The 25,724-nt window shown below is 41.4% G+C and overlaps 1 protein-coding gene across 5 annotated transcripts in view; it reads left to right on the forward strand.

Annotated features, from left to right (window-relative positions):
• The window catches only part of DLGAP1 (DLG associated protein 1), an 876,465-nt gene that overhangs the window by 534,555 nt on the left and 316,186 nt on the right, over positions 1 to 25,724 (forward strand). For all 5 annotated transcript variants that reach the window (XM_082258776.1, XM_082258777.1, XM_082258774.1 and 2 more), the window contains one exon: positions 12,436 to 12,653. In XM_082258776.1, the coding sequence (XP_082114902.1) occupies positions 12,436 to 12,653 (218 nt within the window). The remainder of the gene's footprint in view (positions 1 to 12,435; positions 12,654 to 25,724) is intronic.

The following is a 25,724-nucleotide window of genomic DNA, read 5'->3' on the forward strand; positions in this document are numbered from 1 at the left end:
GCCCAAAGAAGAAAAAACAACGTGATCCCCCCCCTCCACGTCCACGGAGGGTAGAAGTCAATAAGGGGGAAGGAAAAAATAAAAACAATCAGGGGGGGCACATAGGCGCCCGAGCCAACTCACGCTCTGGGGGGCAGCAACTCCAGCCAGTCCGAGGTCTCCTTAGGGTCGGTGAAGAAGCAGGTGGTCTCTCCATCAATCACCTTCAGCTTGGCGGGGAAAAGCATGCTGTACTTGATCCCCTTGGGCCGCAGAGCCGATTTAACTGCATCAAAGGACCAACGTTGCTTCTGCATCTCAACAGTGTAGTCGGGGAAAATCATCAGCCTGGAGTTAAGGTAGGTTAAGGAGCCTGCAGCCCTGGCCGTCTGCAGGGTCTCATCTCTGTCCCTGAAGTTCAGAAGACGCAGGATCAGCGTGCGAGGGGGAGAACCTTAAGGGCCTGGTCTAGGCGGGACCGGGTGAGCTCGCTCCACCATATAATGCGGGGAGTAGCGAGCAGAGGGCAGAAGGGTCTTCAACAGGTCTTCCACAAACAGCGTTGGATCCCTGCCCTCCGTACCTTCCGGCAGACCCACAATACGGAGGTTATTGCGCCGGTTACGATTCTCCGCATCTTCGGCCCGATACTCCAGGGCCCGCACTTTGGTGTGCAGCACCCATAGGGCAGCCAAGTGTTTTGCCACATCGTCCTCCACATGGCCGATGCGTTGCTCCACGGAGGTAAGTCTGGAACTAATCTTGTCAAAGCCCTGGCACAGCAGGCTCACATCCAATTGAATGGCCTCAATCTTGGTTGTAGGGGCCGATTGACAGGACATGATGGCCGCCATGACCTCCGGGCTACCAGGCGAGCAGGCAGTAGCGGTGGCTTCAGAGTCCGTCTGCGAGGCCATGCTGGTAGTGCGTGGCGGCAAACCCGACCGGCTCTGAGCAGGAGGGGAGGAGTCAAGCAGAGCCGCTTCCGGGGGAAAGTGAAGCTTTTTGAAAGTGAAGCACACCAGGAGAGAGAAATCAAGCGTCCGATGAATTACAGGATAATTCGCTCTCGGAGCTCACAGCAGGCACGTCTGCTCAGTTCGCCATCTTGGACATGCCCCCGTACGAAAATTCTTTAGATGAAAATGTTCGCATGATTTTCTTATAGTGTGTACAAGCGTTTACTTAAACAAGCTGACGTTTGAAGCTGATTGGCTAAAATGCACAGCTGCACGAGATTCTGCCTCTCCAGTTTTAGTAAATCAAGCCCATGGTGTGAAAAGTTACCTAGAGCACCCTGTGGCTGAATAAAATACACAGGGTATGTATGTGCAGTATTAATATTTACCTAACCACAAAGAAAAAAAGCATGAAAAGAACAATGGTTTTTTACGTTTTAGGTTTAGGAGTAGGATTTAAAAGATAGGGTTAAGGTTTCAGATTAGATCACAAAGGTAAGCATTTGTAGGATGTTTTAATCTATCAGCACTTCCCATGTCTGCTATTGTCTCCAATGTAATCTAGAAGTTTGGTTTGGCCTCTGTTGAGAGATTTTACATTTGATTCTGTTGTTGTTTGGCTGAACCTTTTAAAGATCTGGCAGGCTGGTGTTTGGATAGAGTTCTTATGATGTGCTGGCACTTTGAGGAAAACCATTTTTTGTGTTTTATGTTTTTTTGTGTTTTATGTTTTTTTTTTTAATAAACACATGTTGTGTCTCTTGCTGCAGAGCTTGCTTGTGCTGGAGGAAGTTGAACAGCATAAGATTAATACAGTACATTAAGGGTTTCATCAGGGTCTGCTTGTTTATACAGCTCCAGGCTAAGTGATTGTAGACTACTAAGGAAAACGCTCAATTTATCTTAAAAGGAGCAGAACCAGACTTTCCTTTCATGAAAAAATTAAACATCGCTAGCACAAGTGGGAAAAGGTGAAGTATGTGTGATAGTTAGATAGTTTGTGACAGTTTAAATAAGCAAAGGTAATTTTAAAAAATTATTTGTTACCTTTGTCTTCAAGCTCATAAATGCTAATGGTAAAAGAGTAGGGCTTTCAGAGGTTATGGCATTGACTAATGTTTCTAGGAGGCCCAAAACCCTCATTAAAAACACTTAAAGTGGTATTAAACCCAAAACAAAATATTGTAATTTATTGTAGTCTACCAATCATTAGATGTGGTGGCTGCATACATTTTCTTTTTTAGGCTTTTTTCCCCTCTGTTTTTACCCATTGATCTGGATAGTAACACACCTCCTGTATTAGAGTGCCTCTACTCTGGATAAAGGAGCACAGGCAGCACATTTAGACAGCAGCATTGTCAGTCTGGGGGAGGTGAGCATTAGATGGACCAGTAGATTTATATACACTAACAAACTGAAGCTGAACTCCGGCTAACACGTTTTTTTTTTTTCCTTTTGGGAAAAAAACTTTACATAAATAAATCAAAACTGATCATTGTAAGCACCCCCGTCAGCGGTAAATGGTTTGTCCCATCCCTCTGTTACATTTGCAAGAGAGCTTGTTCTTTTGAAAAACAACAGACTTACTAGCCAGATTACCTGTTAAAAACAAGGGAAAGAAAGCCTAAAAATAAAACTAATACATCAAAAAATTGGTAAGCTGCAATAAAATACATGATTGCTTTTGGATTTATTACAGCTTTGAAATTTTTACTTTATTTACATTTTAAAAGATTATGCAAGTGGTAAATGGAGCCCCATGCCTCCTTTTTAAGCTTAGAGCAGTGACTAGTAGCAGTATAGTTAGCATTTCTGAAGTACCTGTGTGAGCTATTGTGGTTTCCTCAGCCTCAGTAGGCCCTCTTTTAAAAAGCAAGTATAGTATTTTTAAAGTAATCATGTTTTCAGTATTTTTTTCAGTATTTTTTAGATGACTTGCTATTCATTAGTTTAGTAACTGTATCAAATGCAAAGATTTGTAGGTAAAACACTAAATTAGCTATTATAATCACTCTTCAACTTTGCTTAACCTCTTGCTGACCACCCCACATACATTTACTGCGGAGCGGCAGCTCCTACAGGCAGAATCACTTACCTGTATGTCTTCTGCTACTTCTGGGTTTGGGGCGCGCATGCACGCCGTCGGCGACCCACTCTTGCTGTGATTGGATACAGCGGGAGCCAATTAGTGGGTCAGGCAGAGCCAATGTCCACCGGCATCAGGTGGTCGTTCCCGAGAGAGGCAGAATGGCGAGTCTGCCTAGGTAAACAAGGCAGATCGCCGTTCTGTTCATAGGGAAGACCGAGGTCCTGTGTTTCTGCTAAGCAGGAACATGGATCTCTGTCTTCCCGCAGTTAAAGGAGCCCCCCCCCCACATAGTTAGTAAACACTCCAAGGGAACACGTTTGAACCTTTGATCGCCCCTGATGTTAACCCCTTCCCTGCCAGTGTCATTCGTACAGTGACTGCATATTTTTTTACCACCAATCACTGTGTTGGTGTCACTGGTCCCCAAAAAAGTGTCAAAAGGGTCACTTAGTGTCCGATTTGTGTGCCGCAATGTGGCAATCCCACTATAAGTCACTGATCGCCGCCATTACTAGTAAAAAAATAAAAAAACAAAGAAAATGCTCCATAAAAATATCCCATTGTTTGTAGAAGCTATATTTTTTGCGCAACCCAATTAATATACGCTTTTTTTTTTTTTTTTCAAAAATATGTAGCAGATTACATATTGTCCTAAATTGATGAAGAAATTTGATTTTTTACATTTTTTATTGGATGTGTTAGATAGCAGAAAGTAAAAAAAAAAAAAAAAACTGCAGAAGTGATCAAATACCACCAAAAGAAAGCTCAATGTGTGGGAAAAAAAGACATCAATTTTAATTGGGTACACCGTCACACAACCACGCAATTGTCAGGTAAATTAACGCAGTGCCATATCGCAAACAATGGCCTGGTCATGAAGGGGGGGTAAACCTTCTGGAGCTGAAGTGGTTAAGAACCGAGGACTGGAGAAACTACATTATATAAGCCACACAGAGAGTGCATTGTTTTTATTAAGTCAGCTGACTTGTAGATTTGCATTGTAAGAAGGAGCAGGAAGCAGAGTCTGTATATGTAGTGAACAGATATAGCTGCATCCATGTAAATACATACAGTCAGGTCCATAAATATTGGGACATCGACACAATTCTAATCTTTTTGGCTCTATACATCACGTTAATGGATTTGAAATGAAACAAACAAGATGTGCTTTAACTGCAGACTTTCAGCTGTAATTTGAGGGTATTTACATCCAAATTAGGTGAAAGGTGTAGGAATTACAACAGTTTGTATATGTGCCTCCCACTTTTTAAGGGACCGAAAGTAATGGGACAATTGGCTGTTCCATGGCCAGGTGTGTGTTATTCTCTCATTATCCCATTTACAAGGAGCAGATAAAAGGTCCAGAGTTCATTTCAAGTGTGCTATTTGCATTTGGAATCCATTGCTGTCAACTCTCAATATGAGTTCCAAAGAGCTGTCACTATCAGTGAAGCAAGCCATCATTAGGATGAAAAAACAAAACAAACCCATCAGAGAGATAGCAAAAACATTAGGTGTGGCCAAATCAACTGTTTGGAACAAGAAAGAATGCACCAGTGAGCTCAGCAACACCAAAAGACCCGGAGGACCACAGAAAACAACTGTGGTGGATGACCGAAGCATTCATTCCCTGGTGAAGAAAACACAACAGTTGGCCAAATCAAGAACACTCTCCAGTAGTGATCAATCAATATCGTTTTTTTTTCCACCGATACCGATATTTTGGCTGTTTTGAATGCTGTAAGTTTTTGAATCCAGCGCCGCCAGTACCCGGAAGTGATGTCATTTCATGACATCACTTCCGGGTACTCGGCGGCCCCGAATTCAAAGAAATGGAGACTCAGTCAGACGGCGATGGTGCGGCGGTGAAGGTAGGATGCCCGGGTCTCCTGGTGGGATAGGAGACGCGAGCCGCGGAAGTAAACAGTTCTGGAACAACATCCTATGGACAGATGAGACCAAGATCAACTTGTACCAGAGTGATGGGAAGAGAAGAGTATGGAGAAGAAAAGGAACTGCTCATGATCCAAAGCATACCACCTCATCAGTGAAGAATGGTGGTGGTAGTGTCATGGCGTGGGCATGTATGGCTGCCAATGGAACTGGTTCTCTTGTATTTATTGATGATGTGACTGCTGACAAAAGCAGCAGGATGAATTCTGAAGTGTTTTGGGCAATATTATCTGCTCATATTCAGCCAAATGCTTCAGAACTCATTGGACGGCGCTTCACAGTGCAGATGGACAATGACCCGAAGCATACTGCAAAAACAACCAAAGAGTTTTTTAAGGGAAAGAAGTGGAATGTTATGCAATGGCCAAGTCAATCACCTGACCTGAATCCGATTGAGCGTGCATTTCACTTGCTGAAGACAAAACTGAAGGGAAAATGCCATAAGAACAAGCAGGAACTGAAGACAGTTGCAGTAGAGGCCTGGCAGAGCATCACCAGGGATGAAACCCAGCGTCTGGTGATGTCTATGCATTCCAGACTTCAGGCTGTAATTGACTGTAAAGGATCTGCAACCAAGTATTAAAAAGCAAAAGTTTGATTTATGATTGTTAATCTGTCCCATTACTTTTGGTCACTTAAAAAGTGGGAGGCACATATACAAACTGTTGTAATTCCTACACCTTTCACCTGATTTGGATGTAAATACGCTCAAATTGAAGCTGAAAGTCTGCAGTTAAAGCACGTCTTGTTTGTTTCATTTCAAATCTATTGTGGTGGCGTTTAGAGCCAAAAAGATTAGAATTGTGTTGATGTCCCAATATTTATGGAACTGACTGTAGTTATATTCTGTACATAGAAATAATTTTTAAAACAACATTTATTGATAAGATTGATAACTTCAAGCTGATCTCTCTATTCCCTTTAATGAAGTTTGAGCTTTTTGATGGGACATGTGCAGCTTAATGGTCTTAAACTCGGGTATATTGGCCCTATTCTTTTTGGCAAAGAGCTTTTCATGCTGAAAACATAAAATAGCTATGTCTCCTAAGAAGGTGAAGAAGATACAAAGTATGTCAAATTATAAGTCCCTCCTTGTAACATCTTACATAGTTACACGAGTGAGGCTGAAAAAGACACCAGTCCATCCAGTTCAACCTGTGATGAGTGTGTGTGTGTGTGTGTATAAGTGTTTATGTCAATAATACCTTGAATACCCCTGTATATTTTGGTTGTTAAGGTGCCCATCCAATCGTTTTTTGAAACTATTAATGCTCCTCGCTGATATCACTGCTTGTGGAAGAGAGTTCCACATCCTTACTGCTCCGACGGTATAGAACCCTTTACGCAGTTTAAAGTTAAACCGCTTCTCTTCTAATTTTAGCGAATGGCTGTGAGTCCTTTTTTATTCCCTTTCACTGAATAGTTTGTTCCCTATGCTAGGGTCACCAATACGGTATTTTTACATTGATATCGTATCCCCTCTCAAGTGTCTCTTATATAGAGAGAATAAGTTCAATGCTACCTAACCCTAACACTTAACAATCCCCTTTGAGAGGCTAAACTCCATCCCTTAGTGCTAATCAACCCCTTTTCTACATACTGTAGTCATCTCTCCCTGTGCAAGATACCTAAGATACCTCTATACTAAAATCACAAAGCATTGGCATCGAAATCACACAGAACCAATCTCCTAGCCCTGTGACTGCTCTGTAGTGCAGATATTGTGCTCATAAACAGCAACATTTACTGTACAAAAGAAATGTGAATATAGACAGGTCCATCTCAAAAAAATTAGAATATCATCAAAAAGTTAATTTATTTCAGTAATTCGAATCAAAAAGTGAAACTCATATATTTTATATTGATGTGTTACACAGAGAGTGATATATTTGAAGAATTTCTTTCTTTTAATTTTGATGGTTATGGCTTACAGCTATAAAAAAAAAACAAATTCAGTATCTCAGAAAAAAATATTTAGTACAGAAATGTTGGCTTACTGAAAAGTATGTCCATGTACAGTATAGAATGCACTCAATACTTGGTCGGGGCTCCTTTTGCATGAATTACTGCATAAATACAGTACGGCATATCAGCAATCAGCCTGTGGCACTGCTGAGGTGTTATGGAACCCCAGGTTGCTTTAAATGCGGCCTTCAGCTCGTCTGCATTATTGGGTCTGGTGTCTCTCATCTTCCTCTCGACAATACCCTACAGATTTTCTATGGGGTTTAGGTCATGTGAGTTCTCTGGCCAATCAAGCACAGTGATACCATGATCATTAAACCAGGTATTGGTACATTTGGCAGTGTAGAAAAGTGCCAAATTCTTCTGGAAAATTAAATCAACTTCTCCATAAAGCTGGTCAGCAGAGGGAAACATGAAGCTGCGCTGACTTTGGACTTACTAAAACACATTGGACCAAAAGCAGCAGATGACATAGCTCCCCAAATCATCACTGATGGAAACTCACACTGGTCCTCATGCAACTTGGATTCTGTGCCTCTCCGCTCTAAATCCAGACTCTGGGACCTTGATTTTCAAATGAAATGCAAAATTTTCTGCAGTCTGTGATGATTTGAGGAGCCATGTCATCTGCTGGTGTTGGTTCACTGTGATCTATGAAGACCAAAGTCAGCGCAGCCCTCTAATAGGAAATTCTAGAGCACCTCATGCTTCCCTCTGCTGACCAGCTTTATGGATATGCTGATTTAATTTTCCAGCAGGGCTTGGCACCTGCCCCCACTGCCAAAAGTACCAATACCTGATTCAATGATCATGGTATCACTGTGCTTGATTGGCCAGAAAGCTCACCTGACCCAAACCCCATTGAGTAGTTGTGGGGTATTATCAAGAGGAATATGAGAGACACCAGACTCAATACGATATCAAACTTCCCATCTGGCTATATTCATTGTATTCCTTTTGAAGAAAGAAACAGGATGTGGCACTCACTGCACTTCAGGCTTCTTTATTTTGAAACTACATTTTATACCAAAGCTAACAAAAAGCCAGCCCACTCACAAATGTTTTGCATGTAATGGTCTACGGCGACCTGGCTTTCCACTTTCCTGCACCTTCAAAGTAAGGCCCGTTTCACAAATATGGACCGTTCGTCCGTTTTTCATCCATTCGTTGACGGATGAAAAATGGACATCAATGCATTCCTATGGAAAAACAGATGACAACGGATGATCATTTATTCATATCCGTTTTCATCAGCTTCCGTCAACAAAAATTTTTTTGAACGGATAAAAGCCCTACTTTTCATCCGTTAAAAAAAAACGGATCGGATGAAAAACGGATGACAACGGAAGAAAATTGATGAAAACGGATGACAACAGATGAAAACGGATGAAAAACGAAGGACAATGGATGAAAAATGGATGAAAATGGATGACAAGGGATGAAAATGGATGACATTGGATGACACGAATGAAAAACGGATGACAACAGATGACAAACGGATGAAATGGATGACAATGAATAAAAAATGGATGAAAATGGATTACTAAGGATGAAAAACGGATGAAGTGGATGACAACGGATGAAAAACGGATGAAATGGATGACAACGGATGAAAATGGATGACATTGGATGACAACGGATGAAAAACGGATGACAACGGATGACAAACGGATGAAATGGATGACAACAAATGAAAAATGGATGAAAACGGATTACTAAGGATGAAAAACGGATGAAGTGGATGACAACGGATGAAAAACGGATGAAATGGATGATAAGGGATAAAAAAGGGATGAAAACGGATGACAACAGATGAAAATGGATGACAACGGATGAAAATGGATGAAAACGGATGACAACAAATGAAAATACGGATGAAATGGATGACAACGGATGACTAAGGATGAAAAACGGATGAAGTGGATGACAACGGATGAAAAATGGATGAAATGGGAGAAAACCGGATGACAACAGATGAAAAACTGATGACGAAGGATGAAAACGGATGAAAAACTGATGACAAAGGATGAAAACTGTGTATGTGTGGAAGGGGCCTAAAGCATTTTTCCACAAAAAAAAAAGCTGCTGTGAGGAGCCCCATCCTGTTTCTTTTTGTACAAAACTGGATCTGTGACAGGTGAGCTTCCAGTATTCACAAGCAGAATGCATATAGATAAGGTTCAGATAAGTTATTGAGGTCAAGTCACTACAGAGCAAATTCTTCTCAAGGGGCAGCTGCAGGTACATTTCGTCACTGTTGTCACCTTGCTTTCATTTACATTCAATATATTCAATCTTGCTAGTTATCTTGGTGATAAATGTTACGCAATACCATTATTTCCTAATGCTTCTGGAAAGGCTGTTTTTTGTGGCTATGCATCAGATAAGTAAGTGTTCCACTTTCTCAGACTTTAGCCCGGTAAGACATATTCATGAGGATCAATGCCGGTTACTGGTGAGACACATGAAAGAATGATAACATTGTAGTCAGAACCTTGTGTTCACATTTCAAAGTAACATTTTATGTCAAGGGCATGAGACAGATTGTTGAAGTCGCTGACAGATCTTTTAGCTTGGCTCAGGAAATACACTTGTCTTTGCTTGCATTTCTTTTCAGCAGTACAGTTCCAGGAATAAGTCAAGGCAAGGTAGTATTTTCTTAAATGACTTCCCCATGGCTACTTAAAGAGGACTCACTAATCTACACATAGGAGCTGTGCAATTAGATTTGGAAAATGTGCAGCGGAGAAGGCTGTATTTTTCCAGTATCGTCCTCTGTAGTGTTCATGCACATGCCGTGTTCCTGCAGTGGTGCCCCTCAATCCATTAGAGGATTCAATTCCTGTTGGTGATACCCTTTTGCTTGAACTCTTGTAGGCTATGTACCGTGTCGGTTGCAGATCATTCCATTTGATGCATCTTGTATCTAAAAAATGGCCTGACCACACATGATTATAAACTGTGAAGCTGTGGGAAATTCCAGCGAGAATTACAGTCAGAAATGTTTTAATATATTATTCTAACTTCCCTCCAGCAAGAAAATTGTTCCATTTTTATTGAAGAAAGACAATAAGATGTCCAGAAGGCAAACCACACGGCATGTCTTTTACTGGAGTTCTTCCTCTGTGATCTTAAAGCACCAGGAAATCGAAATGACAGCGTATTATATAAAAAAAAAGCTATTAATATACCTATAATTATGTGAATTATGTCCCCCAACACAGTAAAATAAAAGAATGTTACGGAGGAGTTACATGTCATATAAGAGTACTGAGGGCTTTTAAGCTGTAGGACTCCAGGGTGGTGCAAAATGTGATTTAAAGTTGCTACTTAGTCCTTTTATTCTGTGTGAGAAAGGAAAGAATCATTATCCAGTGCAATCTTGTGCTAGGAACCTGATTCCCATAAAATATAATATGCATGCATTTCTGTTAAATAATTAATGTTAATGTTGAGCAGATAAAAAAAGACACAATTTAATGCATCCCTAAATTAACCACATGACCTTTGACCAGTAATGCAACACTGTACCCAAATTAAATGTTTTAAATGTATATTATTTTTTTCATACAAATAGAGCTTTCTTTTGGTGTTATTCCATCACAACTGTTGTTTTTTTTTTGTTATTTTTGCTATATAAACAAAAAAATTCCCAAAAATTTTAAAGAAAAAAAAACACATTTTCTTAGTTTCTGTTATAATATTTTGCAAACAAATAATCTTTCTTCAGAAATGCAAGCCAAAATGTAGTATGCTATGTATATTTGGTAAAAAGATAATACAAATCAGTTTATATTATTTAGTCTATGTGAAAGTTATAGAGTCTACAAACTGTGTTATATATACTGTATATTTCAAAATCGATCAATCCTGATGTACTGACAGCTGATCTCATTTTTTGAGGTCCTAAAATGCCAGGACAGTAAAAATGCTCACCAAATGACCCCTTTTTGAAATGTTGACACTCCAAGGTATTTAGTAAGAGGCATAAAACATTTTTTGAAGTTGGCATTTTCTCCAAAATATTTAGCAAAAAGCAAAATGAAGAAATTAAATAAAATGTGTATTTTCCACATTTTTTTTAACATACTGTCACCAGTGCAGTACAGCATCATTATATGACTAGCGTGGCGGTGATCAGCGATACTGATTGGTGGCAGTATATATAAAAAAAAAAAAATGATAAAACAATTATTTATTCTTTTTTTTTTTTTCTTTTATGTTTTTTTTTTTTACATCTTTTTTTTTTTTTTTACATACCCTCATCAGAATAGTTCAGAGTCACCATAGTGAAACTGTACTACTCTTGGTGAGTGATCAAGTTTTTTTTTTTTTTTGTTTTGTTTTTTTACACTGTAATTGCTTGTTACAGTGATGATCACTGTAACATCAATTGTTTAAACTATAATGAATGGCTTTTTATTAATGACTCATTGTTTACTATTTAAATGCTATTATTGGCCACAGCTATCACATGTTACAGTGTGCTGTGATTGGCCAAGGTACCATGTGATTACTGATGGTCAATCACAGATCACACGCAGTAGTAAGCAATGATGTCATAAATGGATTTTCATGTATGACTGTTGTTTCCTAGGTATAATATGATTACACAGCAATCCCGTGGTATCTGGGCTGCTTACAGTGGTCCAATACTGAGCAATGCAATCTGCTGTAGCAGATCGTGCCGCTGTGTGGGTACGTCATGGTGCCTGCTTAAGCCACCCCCTAACAATGAAATTACTGTTGGCCGATCAGCAAGTGGTTAATAAATAATTCAGTGCCATTATTCTAATGAAAACAATATAAGCTCCTCGCAATCCACTGTACAGCCGTGCTTGATCTGGGAGAGGGAGAAGCAGTACAACCAACAAATCAGTTGTTCTGCAGTTCTCATGTGCTAATAAAATGCATGCTTACAGGAAGAGGGAAGTGCGTAACAGAGAGATGAGCTCATCAGTCTGTTGCTTTTTCTTTCACTGTCAATTCACAGATTGGGGGGAGGGGGTTGGATGGGGGACAAGACCTGTGAGTACAACTCAAAACAGAATTAAGTTCTGTTCAGGTCACATTCTTGGCATGGTTCCTGTGTGCCAGGATGAGTGAACTCCATTCAAAATGGCTGAAGAATGGCTCCCAGAAGAAGCTGAGGAGAAGATGCCAGTGTGGGACCATTGGAGCAGAGGAAAATATTGAGGCCTTTCATTCTACTTTACCAAAGTAGGGTCTTCTACCCCGCCAAACAGGGCTGTGGTATGTGACAGAACAGTATATATCTCAGCACTTAATAAACAGGAATACAGTCCTTTAACATGTATAATAACTCTTTATATGTACTTCATGTGCATTTAACAGTTTGCTAGGAATTGAGTTTTAATTTCGCTTGTCATTTTCCTAAACCAGTTGCGTTTATTACGTTTTGATAGGTATTGTTATGCGTGCCAGTATTTAGACATTATTTTATTGGTATTGCAAATTTTTCATCCTTAGGTTCCCCAGGATGAATGGAGTGGATATGCCCCCAAGAGTAAAGATGATGAGATTCCGTGTCGACGAATGCGCAGTGGCAGCTACATTAAAGCCATGGGAGATGATGACAGCGGAGACTCCGATACAAACAGCCCAAAGCCATCTCCAAAGATTGCAGCGCGGAGAGAGAGCTATCTTAAGGCTACCCAGCCATCACTTACAGAACTCACCACTCTCAAGTAAGACAGATTTCCAGCCTTCATTGTAAGGCTAACACGTGATTTGTAAGACAGGATGTCTGTTATGCACAAGCACTCCAGCTAGCAGTTGTTGTTTTACATAAAAGGGCTTAGTAATAGGTCATGTTAATGAAAGACATTTAAATTGATAGGTATTGATGCCGGTAACAGAGCATGCAACTATTCTACAAGATATTTGCACATACACTATATTACTAAAAGTATTAAGACACCTGCCTTTACACACACATGACCTTTAATGGCATCCCAGTCTTAGTCCATAGGGTTCAATATTGAGTTGGCCCTCCATTTGCAGCTATAAAAGCTTCAACTCTTCTGGGAAGGCTGTCCACAAGTTTTAGAAATGTGTCTATGGGAATGTTGGACCATTCTTCCAGAACCGCATTTGTGAGGTCAGGCACTGATGTTGGAAGAGAAGGACTGGTTCGCACTCTCCACTCTAATTCATCCCAAAGATGTTCTATCGCGTTGAGTTCAGGATTCTGTGCAGGCCAGTCAAGTTCCTCCACACCAAATTTGCTAATCCTTGGTTTTATAGACCTTGCTTTGTGCACTAGTCCAAATCTTTTGGTGGAGAGGGGATAATGGTGTGGGGTTGTTTCTCAGGGGTTGAGCTTGGCCCCTTAGTTCCAGCGAAAGGGAACTCTTAAGGCGTCAGCATACCAAGACATTTTGAACAATTTCAAGCTCCCAACTTTGTAGGAACAGTTTGGGGATGGACTCTTCATGTTCCATCATGACTGCGCACCAGTGCACAAACAGGGTCCATAAAGACATGGATGAGCGAGTTTGGGGTGGAGGAACAAGACTGGCCTACACAGAGTCCTGACCTCAACCCCACAGAACACCTTTGGGATGAATTACAGCGGAGACTGCGAGCCAGGCCTTCTTGTCCACGTCAGTGCCTGACCTCACAAATGCGCTTCTGGTAGAATAGTCAAACATTCCAATAGACACACTCCTAAACCTTGTGGACAGCCTTCCCAGGAGAGGTGAAGCTGTTATAGCTGCAAAGAATGGACCAACTCAGTATTGTACCCTACGGATGAAGATTGGGATGCCATTAAAATTTATGTGCGTGTAAAGGCAGGCGTCCCAATACTTTTGGTAATATAGTGTATGTGTTGCTGCTGGCAATATTCTTGACTATACTGTTATATTTTTTACTATACAGTGTTTCTATTCATTTATCTTTAATCGATTTATTTGACATATCACTAACATGACATGTATAGGGGTGTATAAACTAATTGATGTCAAAGTTCATGACAGGTGCTCGTGGATCATTAGCGATCAACGCCGTTGTTGTCATTTTTCACCTTTTGTGCAGTTGTTTTGACATTGATGGCATCCCCTTTATCTTTGTTATCTTCTGTGGCCAAGACTACAATCTTTCCACTGTCTGCAGCTGCCAATAAGCAGAGGTGAAGCGAATTGGAAGGAGCCATTTAAAAACCTCAGCACCCAGGAGTAAGCTGTCATTGTGTAATGCTGAGAAGGAGAAGGGTGAGATAGAGTAGGATGCTGCTAAGTAGGGACTTCACTTACTAAATAGGAGATTGAGAGACTGTTGATGTAATGCTCAATTCATTTCTGTTTTTATCAGCGTCTTTATTATTTAAAAACTCCAGGCAATTCTACATCTCAGAATTATACAAGTCATCACAGTGTCACCATGTTTACTGAACTGCAAACAGATTACTCAGGCAGGAAAACTTTTTTTTGTACTTGCTTGCAAAGCTAACAATTGTAAAACTGCTGACGATTTCACTCTGAGAGGAAAAGCCAGTGGCATTGGGTGTATTACTGAGCCATGCTGTTAGTGCCTGTAATGATGATGCTTTTTCTGTTCTTGTCTGCAAAACTAACAATGGTAAAATTGTTAGGGACTTTCACTTTAGAGGAAAAAATCCACTTTTTGTGCAGTAATATCAGACACTCACATTGAGGCACACTGCATTTGTCAGATTGCCAATAGTCACTTGGCCATTCTGAGATCTTTACTTCAGCTGCAACAAAGCTATATTTACTGCAAGGCCAATTATAGTGCAGCACAGGTTCTATGTCTCTATAAAATGATATATAGGGAAACATTTGCTGTGCAGCCATATTGCTGTACTCATTAGTTTGTTACACGTTACTGTCTTTTCACACAATGTGATTACAAGAAATTATTCTTGCAATACTTGGAGGTGTGACTGCTGTGTTTCCCACTGTCTTGCAAGTCCTTCAGTTTTATTACACTTTCATAAAAACAGTCACATAAAATCAAACTGCTTTCTCTACAACTTGCTGGCTTGCAATAACTTTTCTCCATGACAGTTGAGACATTTGGTAACTTATGAATTTTACACATTACAGCAGATTTTTAAATGTTTGTGAAAACCATTAATGCAGTTCAGTTTGGTAGGACCCATTTTTCGTTCCTCTTATAAGGTATTAATTCTTTCTTTATGCACAAGCCGCTAAATTGCTGACTTCTCTCGGCATTTTGTTACTAGACGTGCACTGACAAAAAATTTATTTTGTTTCGTTTTCATTCCATTTGTTTTTTCCGATCGTTCTTTATGATTCGTTACTAGGGATCATTTGTGACTTTGGTTGTATTCATTCCATCCTATTCGTTTAGATGCAGCATTCGTTACTTCGGATAATTCGTAACTTTGGATGCATTTGTATTTGTTCCGTTACATTTGTTTAGATGCAGCATTCGCTACTTGGGATAATTCGTAACTTTGGATGCATTCGTATTTGTTCCGTTACATCGTTTAGATGCAGCATTCGTTACTTCAGATAATTCATAACTTCGGATGCATTCGTAATATTTTATCTCACAGGAGACTCACAAATCCAACAAAACAGTGCCACTGGCCCACCACACCCTGTCTGGACTCTGGATGGAATGCAAAAGACAAAGAAAAACACACAAGGGCACAAGGCTCATTGGCTAGAGATAAACTAACACTATCCATCTGAAAATCGAATGAATTTGAATATATCCAATAGAAATACGAATACGAATGCATTCATCAATTATTTCTTTATGTTCAGCTATAAGGAATAGTCAGAAAGAACAAAAATACGAAAAACTAAATTACCAGAATGTAATTGATTGATCAAACTTGTAGGTTGAATCATTTTTCGTTCTTTCGGATTTTCGTTCTTTCTGACAATTCGTTTTAGTACGCATTCTTTAAACGGATGCTTCCGAATGAACGAATATGCCAAATTTGATCCAAAAACGAATCCGTAACGAAACTAATTGCACATGTTTATTTGTTACCATGACTGGAAAACTGTCAGTTCATTGCCTTGTGCAACATAGTTTTGAAGTTGTGTTTTCTTAGTGTGACTGATTTTTCCTTACTGGAAAAGCAAACATTCTTTGCTTTGCACACCACAATTCTGTTTTCTTGATGTCTTTGTCTGTCTCACTTTGTTATCATCACTGGAAAATCATCAATTCTTTGCATTGTGCACCTGAACTCTGATTTCTTAGTGTAGCTCACTTTGTTACCTTCACTGGAAAATTGTCATTTTTTTCTTTGTACTTTGGAGTCCTGACTTGCTGTTCTCTCTTGGTATGGCCCTCTGTGAATTCCACTTATAGTGTGGGTTAGAACCCATATTGCAATGAGTGGCAAATTGTGGAAATGGATTTCCATGGAGATTCTTTGCCTTTAGAAACACTGGAACACATGCATTTCATACCTGGTTATATTGGTGGATTTGCTGTAAAATGCAATGAAATGTAGTATATCTTGTCGTATTATAAAACCAATAAGAAAAAAATGGTCTAAAGACAGTTTCTGTAAGATGAACCTCTGAGGCTCAGTTCACACTATTGTGAATTGGATGCGGGGAAACTATTCCACTAATAGTGTGGGTTAGAACCCATATTGCAATGAGTGGCAAATTGTGGAAATGGATTTCCATGGAGATTCTTTGCCTTTAGAAACACTGGAACACACTGCATTTCTTACCTGGTTATATTGGTGGATTTGCTGTAAAATGCAATGAAATGTAGTATATCTTGTCGTATTATAAAATCAATAAGAAAAAAATGGTCTAAAGACAGTTTCTGTAAGATGAACCTCTGAGGCTCAGTTCACACTATTGTGAATTGGATGCGGGTTTCCCCGCATCCAGTTCGCATGTCAGGAGATTGTGATAGGCTCTCTATGAGGCTAGTTCACATATCTCCGGAGCTGCTCCGGTGCGAATTGCACAGTAGAGTTAAGTGAACACCTGGATGTCTGGGTTTGGCGGGTTCGGCCAAACTTGAAAAAAAAGTCCAGGTTCGTGACCCGAACTTTACCCTGATCCCGAACCCCATTGAAGTCAATGGTGACCCGAACTTTTGAGCACTAAAATGGCTCTAAAAAAACATGGAAAGGGCTAGAGGGCTGCAAATGGCAGCAACATCTTGTTAAGAGCATGGCAAGTGCTCTGCAAACAAATGTGGATAGGGAAATAACTTAAAATAACATAAAAAACATACAAATAAAAAATAATCATCTTGATCTAGGAGGACGAGGCCCATATGGAGTAGGAGGTTGAGGTGGCGGTGTAGGTGGAAGCGGCGGTGGTGGAGGAGGACGTGGTAGCCAACACTGGTTTTTGTTTTTAATTTTAAATTTCTTTTTAAATTAGGGTACACCCCAAAAGAGTGAGAAAGATCAAAAATACAACAATGGCTGGGTAAGGCTGGTATACATGTCTATTCTGCACAAGGTACGGACAAGTCCTGTGGGATCCATGCCTGGTTCATTTTAATGAACGTGAGCTTGTCCACATTGGCTCTGGACAGGCGGCTGCGCTTGTCTGTGATAACGCCCCCAGCCATGCTAAATACACGTTCAGGTAATACACTGGCTGCAGGGCAGGCCAGCACCTCCAAGGCATAAAGGGCAAGTTCAGGCCATGTGCCCAATTTGGAGACCCAGAAGTTGAAGGGGGCAGACCCGTCATTCAGTATGTGTATAGTACGTAAGGAACGGTAAGGAACTGTATATGGTATATGGTAAGGAACGGTGATGGGGGCGGGGTTTTTTTCCCCCTTCTGGGTTGAGTCTGGCCTTGGAAAATGTATGTGTCCCTGGTTGTGGGCCGGACTCTCCCAAAGCTGTCTAAGTTCTGAGGCCTTCTGGTAGGGATGGGGCTGCACTGGTCTTGCCAGGGACCGGGATTCTGAAAAGCCTGTGGTGTATGTGCCCCTGGAGTGGCAGTCCAGGGGTGCCATAATTCACAGTGGATGGCAACACTATGAGTATGGCACCAAGGACACTGCACTTCCTAAACACGTTTTTCACACCTGCCTCTAGGGCTGGGACTTTTGGTCAGGAATCAGGACCAGAGAAATTTTTTTATTCCTGGCCGAAGGGCCTGCCATAGTATTGCAACGTGGCACTAACCTTGCACTTCTCCGCTATCCCTTTCCCCACTTTTATGTGCTGTGTGTCTCACGTTTTGTGTTTTTTATTGTGGCGGTACACTTTATTTTGCACATTTTGTTTAGTAGGGTGTAGGTCCTTGGGCCTGTCCCTGAAAGTCTTGGGAGGGGGTGGATATGACCTTCTGGCTTGGTTCGCCCTCTCTCATGGGGTCTCTCTTCGGGAGAGCCCCACCTAGTACTTGGGATGGTCTGTTTGAGCAGACCTCCTAAAGAACGGGGCTGCCTGGTTTCGGCCAGGTTAGCCAGTGTAAGTACCCCAGTCCCTGTCAGGAGCCTTGCGCCCCTGGGGATCAGGGTCAAGGACCATGTGTACACCCTGTGCACTTTCTGTGTTTCACCTTTTTGGTGTGCACTTTTTTATGCACCCACCGGGTGATAGTCTGAGTGTGTTCACACACCACGGGTTAAAAAAAAAAAAAAAACAGCTGGTGGTCCTGGTTGTTGTGGCATGCCGACAAAGCTTTTCCACATTTTATACATGCTAACCCTGCCTTATGAGGTTCTGATGGTGCCCTGGCTGCGTTGGCGACCTCCTCCTCCTCTGCCTTCACCTTGTGCTTCCACTGTGCCCCCGCTGTCAGGTGGGAATGCCACCAGCATCGCTTCTTGACCTTTTGGCTAAGATCAAGTGTAGTATCTGTTGTTATCAGTTATCTGGGTGCCACCCTGCTGTGAACATGGTTCCTCCTCCTCATCCTCCACCTCGTCATCCTCCAGAACTGTGCCCTTGCTGGACAATTGTGTACCTGGCATTTGTGGGTGCAGGAACCCACCCTAGGAGCCACTTGTGAATGACTGCCCTGAAAGCCTTGGAAATGATCACTGCTCCGGATGCGGAGGCGGTAGTGGATGAGGATGAGGAAGCAGAGTAGGAGGAGTTAGCAACAGGAGTCAAACTGAAGCGCCCTGCAATCCTCGGTGGTGGAAGGAGATGCGCCAAACAAATTTAAAGGGTGTATCTCACAGTAACATAATCAGCAAACGCTGCAAAATTATTAATTTTCCCCTAAATGGGTGTTTATTGAATAGCAGAATAGAACAGTATCTAAAAGGGTGTATCTCACACGTACAGATACAGACTAAGCCGCAATTTAATATCTTTCTTTCCCCTAAATGGGTGTTTGTTTATTGAATAGCAGAATAGAACAGTATCCAAAGGGTGTATCTCACCCATACAGATACAGACTAGGCCGCAATTTAATATTTTTTCCCTAAATGGGTTTTTATTGAAAAGCGGAATAGAACAACAGTATCCAACGGGTGTATCTCACAGTAAAATATGCAGACTAGGCCGCAATTTAATTTTTTTCCCTAAATGGGTGTTTATTGAATAGCGGAATAGAACAACAGTATCCAAAGGGTGTATCTCACAGTAACGTATGAATGAAAATGTTTTATTTTTCCCTTAAATTGTTGATTTTTGAATAGCAGATTAGAACAGCAGTGTCTAAACACTGTATGTCACTGTAAAATATGAAGGAAAAACGTTTTTTTTTTTTAAATCCATATTAAGCAGACACATATGCACTGAGCTTGCATTACATGGCTGCTACACGCCGCACACCTAACAGGTTGGATACTGTTGTTGTTCTATTCCGCTATTGAGTAAAAAAAAAAAAACATTTGAAAGAAAACCTGAAAAATCTTTTTTGTCCCCTTAAATTGTTGATTTTTGAATAGCAGATTAGAACAGCAGTGTTTTTTTTTTTTAAATCCCGATTAAGCAGACACATATGCACTGAGCTTGCATTACATGGCTGCTACACGCCGCACGCCGCCTACCTAACAGACTGATAAAAGTTTTTTTTTTCTCCCTCCTCCTCACTGGGCTCAGGTCAGGGCCAAAAGATCGTGCACTGCACCCCCACACAATAAAATCGATGTAGATCGCTGTCTGATTAACCACTTAAGCCCCTGAAGATTTTACCCCCTTCCTGACCAGGGGGTTTTTTGCGATTTTTTACTGCGTGAGTTTAACGGACAATTGCGTGGACGTGCGACGCTGTACCTAAACGAATTTCACGTCCTTTTTTTCCCACAAACAGAGCTTTCTTTTGGTGGTATTTGATCACCTGTGCGATTTTTTGATCATGCGCTATATTCAAAAAAAGAGTGTAAATTTTGCAAAAATAACAATATTTTTCACATTTTTTAATATGAAATTCCCCAAAAAAAATGTAAAAATCAAAATTTTTTAACATTTTCGGCCAATTTGTTTTATGCTACATATGTTTGGTAAAAAAAAAAATCGCAAAAAGCGTATTTTGATTGGTTTGCGCAAAAGTTATCGCGTTTACTAACAAAGGGAAAGATTTTTGTCATTTTTGGTGTTTTATTTTTTTTAATGAGTAATGGCGGCGATCTGCGATTTTTTTGCGGGACTGCGACATTGCGGCGGACAGATCGGACCCTTGACTTACATTTTTGACACTTTTGGGGTTACCAGTGACATTACTGCAGTAATCAGTGCTATACATATGCACTGTTACTGTAAAAATGACACTGGCAGGGAAGGGGTTAACTGTATTGGAGAGGGAGGGGTTAAGTGTGTCCTAGGGGCGTGTTTCTAACTGTGATGGGACAGGTCTACTATTGTAAAAACAGAGATCAACGGTTCTACATAGTAGAACCGTCTGATCTCCATTTTTACACAGGGGAGAATGACAGGCGGCTTGTTTACATAAGCCGCCCGCCTTTCTCCCGCTCTACCGACGATCGTAGTGTGACCGGCGGACATTGGGTCCGCCGGTCACACGCGCGGACTCTTCAGTGAACGAGCCGGGCGGGCGCGCGCCTCAGCGGGCGTGCGCTCGCCCGCTATTGGCTCATAAACCGGTCACAGGCTAGTGACATATATATACGTCACTTTGCCTGGCCGGGGCTGACCGCCGCAGTATATCTACTTGCGGCGGTCGGCAAGCGGTTAAACAAGATTCTTCCTATTCTTTCCCTGAAAGCAATCTCCAGCCTGCCCCTACAACAATCTCCTATCTCTCCCTCAGCAGCATCGGGAACATGTCCCTACAGTAGTTAGAGCTGAGTGACGTGCGGCGCTATGTGACTCCAGCTTATATAGAAGCTTGGTCACATGCTGCACTGGTCAATCACAGCCATGCCATTAATAGGCATGGCTGTGATGGCTTCTAAGGGCACACTAGTTAAACGCTTGTTGATTGGCTGCCCTGCAGCTGTTGAAACCGCTCCATTAAAACCGCGCCAAAGCATTAAAACCTGGCCAAAACATGAAATAAAATTACCGAACAACGGACTGTATCCCGAATATACAGTATAATGTTCGGGTCCGTGTCCGGGTACCGAACACCCAAAAGTCCAGTACGATCACAAGCAATACAGTCCGTGTTTGCTCAACCCTACACAGGAGTCCTGTGTGTCTTCTGGTCCATTTCAGGTCTGAATTCAACCAGAAATTTAGGACTGAAATCGGACCTGAAACGGTGAACAGGGACGCACAGGACACCTGCTGCGAGCTGCTCTGTGCTGCAGTGTGAACCCAGTCTAAATGTTTTTGCAGTTTGTCAGTGTAGCCTTTGTATATATTTAAAATTAGGATCACATGTAGGATCACAGACAAACCAGGAAAGATATGGTCTAACACCTGGATTTATAGCTAGCCCTAGATATCATGGTTTCAGGGGAATGGAATAAGGAACAGAAGGAAAACCCAACTCTGAAATTTCTGGCAATACAGATTAGATTTACATTTATATTAAGGGTGGATTTGGATAGATGCAGGACTCAAAGAACAACCAAGAAGCCCAAGATGAAATTATCCTGCTCTGGCAACATCCTGTAATATTTGTAGCTGCTGACTTTACATTTTTTTCTGAAGAAGCCTGGACCTCCTCTTTAACTTTAAAGAAGCTCCAGCAGAAAATGCAAGATTACACTGCTTGACATCAAGCACAGCTAGTAAATTTAATGCCACCAAATGTCAATGAGATACTGAGAAGTTGATAACTTTTTAACCACCTAGCAATTGCAATAACTTTAATTGCCCTTATCAGTATATGTGTATTTTTATATGCCGGGGTCCTTGTTAAGATTAAAGGCAAAATACACAGAACATGAAACTTTATAAATCAGTTTAGAGAACTAGGCAGTAAACTGAAGGCAAGGATCTCTAAGGGAACTTCTTCTAGAATTCTACTTGAGCCGAGTAAAAGATAGTAGATACATAAGTAACTAAATGCATGGTTCAAGTATTGATTAAACAATGATTATAGCTACAGAGCAGTGAGTGCAGAGAGTTGGATAACTTTAAAATGCCTGATCTTGTAAAAAAAACTGCAGCTGTCAGCCATAAAAATTGAATCAAGCCAATTGACTCTTCCTTTATGATCAGTCAGCAATGTTGTGTCTTGATAAGTCACAGTGTCCATTCATGTTTTCCTGTCCAACTTCAACTAACCTTAGAGTTTATAGACATCTTAAAAGAGGGTTTTTATTATATAGGGCACTAATCAGACTTCTCTGGCATACAACTTTACTGTATATGCTAATGTAGCACTGATCCCATGAGCAGGGAAGCCTAATCAGAAGCTGCCAGGCCCAGTCACCAGCTCCAAGCACACCGACAGACTCAGGCTCAGTCTAGGGGTTGTCTTTTTACAGATTAATTACAATAAAATAACAGTAGAGTGGGATGAGCATGCAGAGTACTCCCAAAACATCAACACAGGTACAGGGGGGGACAGTTTCCCAAGCACAAATCCTTTAGCAGTAGTCTTTACTGGAGGCAAGGGGTGGCTAACTAATCTGAGATTCTATATGAGCAGTCCCAGTCCCCACAGCAATCTCTGGTATTAACCCCAAAGAACATGCACACCTGAAATCTAAGGTTCCGCTCACAATGTCCAAGGACATCTGTCATCCACTCAGCTTCCATGAGACACTCTTCAGTGAGAGAGAAGGGCCTTCTCCAGCCCAGCTTCCACCGGTGATGCCCTCCATCAAATATATTTTAGTCCAAGTCCCTTCAGGCCCTCAGCCAAGCTCACGCAACAGCTCTGCAATACACTGGCTGACTCCCAGGGGGCAGCAGACCCAGGAGAATAACTCTGCTAAATAGGATTCCCAAACATTTATCTTCTCCCCAGCCACCTTCTAGGCACCCCCTCCTAGGGATTGGCTGAGGTCAGATAAATATTCATGATTTAGTGGCCAACTCTCCTACTCTATTTCTGGAAACCACTTCCAGAGGCAGCGTGAAAACTTGGGAAAACCTGGCCAGACCTAGAAAATGGATTGCTACTGCACTGAGTACAGCAGAGCCAAAAAAAACTAAATTTAGCTTTTCTAGAGCAGTGTGCTACACTGAGAGCAATGTGTACCTGCATGGAACATAGAGAGGGAGTCTTCTGGGTTTATATGAGTGATTTTGTGGACTGGTTGGCATATCAATATTTAAACTAAATAGGAGGAAACCAGGTGAGAGAGAGAAAGAAAGAAAATAATAACATAATATAGAGATGGTCAGATATGGATCATTCATTAGTGGAGTGTGAAAATGGACAAGATTGGGAAAGGTTTACAGCAGACTTATTTATTACAATTAAACATAACAGAATGCCGCTCAAAGCAAAAATGTAAGTGTACACAAACTCTAGAACCCGTGCAAGCAAAATATGAGAGCTTTAGGTTTTTGTGTTTTTGTAAGAAACTTTATAATTTATTTAGTCTTACAGAAACCTATAGCAGATTGATTTTCCCATGACTTTATCATGGTTTATCATGGTTACTTTTTCTCTCTTTTTAGCTGTACTTGGAAAGTGACTCTGGGATTGAAATTTATGGATTAGGACAGGGATGGTGCTTATGCTGTTGTTATGCTAAATGCTATGCTATTATTTATTGGTATGAAAAATGATTACTCATTACTTCAAAATGATTGATGAGTTGGTCCAAATGCTTTACACAAATGTGACAGGCCACAAAGTATAGTAGATATGCAATAATTGGATTTTATCACTGAAACTGAGTAGTACAATTGAATTGTGTTTAGTGAGAAGGGGGTAATTATACATTTGCTTCTATTTTATGCGTATTTGCAAAAAATATTATGTTAAGCTCAGACAATATACAAGTTGTTATCATAATGGTTCATGGAACATCTGGTTAGCAGTGATCTTAACCTTCCTAGCGGTATTCCCGAGTGTGGCTCGGGGTTAAATTTCAGTGCCAAAAGCGGTAACCCCTAGCCACACTCGGGGTGCCGCTAGGAAGATCGCTGGATCCTGGTAGAGGGGCTACTTACCTTGTCACCGGGATCCAGCGATGTATCTCAGCGGTGAGTGGTGGCAGAGCTTACTCCCGATCCTCTGTGTGCTTCGGCTTCCGTCTCCGTGACGTCCGCAGGGGGGTGGAACCGGCAGCAAATTAAAAAAGTAAATACACAAACACACTGATACACTAAATAAAATAAATTGACCTTTGATTGTCCCCCCAGTGCTTTCTCCATTGCACTTCCTGCATTTTTCCTGCACCTTGTGTCTGGATACTGCAGAGCGACCATGGCATCAAACAAGCGTGCCGCAACCTCAAAAGTGGTATATGACCTGCCGGGCGACAGCGATACAGAATCGCTTGCAGAATGGAGTGATAGCGATTCGTGGGGAAGTTCATCATCGGACGCAGAAAGCGATTTCAGCGATGATCCTGTGACTGTGCCTGGCGATGTGCGGACTTGGTGCTCGATCGACTGTGGTACGGAGCACGTAGCGCCCCCAAGGTTACCGTTTACTGGAGCACCTGGTATCAAAGTGGATGTTGAGGATGACAGCCCCTTGGCATACCTGCAACTCTTTTTGACCGATGAGGTTATTGAAAAGATTGTTGTGGAAACCAATCGGTACCAGGAGCAACAAGCCGCAGTGCATCTGCGGTTTTCAAGGAGCAGGATGTGGGAACCCGTGACCAAAGTGGATATCTGGAAATTTCTGGGCCTAATTATTCTGCAGGGAGTGGTGGGGAAACCCCTGCAGAAGTGGTATTGGACCACCAACAAATTACTGGCCACTCCTTTTTTTGGCACGGTTATGTCGGAGTACAAATTTTCGCTCATTATGAAGTATATGCACTTTACAAATAATGACGAATTTGACGAGACTTCTCATCCAGCTCCGAAGCTCAAAAAGATTTGGGACCTTTATCAAATCATTTTGAGAAATTTCCAGCAGTCGTATGTCCCAGAAAGAGACATTTGTATAGACGAAAGTCTAATGGCCTTTAAAGGGAGACTCAGCTGGATACAGTATATTGCGTCCAAGAGAGCACGCTTTGGCATAAAGTAATTTATGCTGTGTGAATCCAGCTCTGGATATATTTGGAATTCGGTCCTATACACCGGGAGAGGAACCAAATTCAACGAAAGGTTCAGCAGCTATGGAATGGCAACCGCTTCAGTTCTGACGCTGATTGAGCCTCTGCTGAATCAGGGGTACTGTGTCACCACAGACAATTTTTATACATCCCCAGAACTGTATGAATTCCTTCTTCAGAACAAGACGGATGCGTATCAGACCGTTAGAGCTAAGCGGCGTGACATGCCCTCCACCTTTGCCAACAAAAATCTCAAG

Source organism: Pelophylax lessonae (genome assembly GCF_965119305.1).
Source record: "Pelophylax lessonae genome assembly, chromosome: 5".
Taxonomy (NCBI): Eukaryota; Metazoa; Chordata; class Amphibia; order Anura; family Ranidae; genus Pelophylax; species Pelophylax lessonae.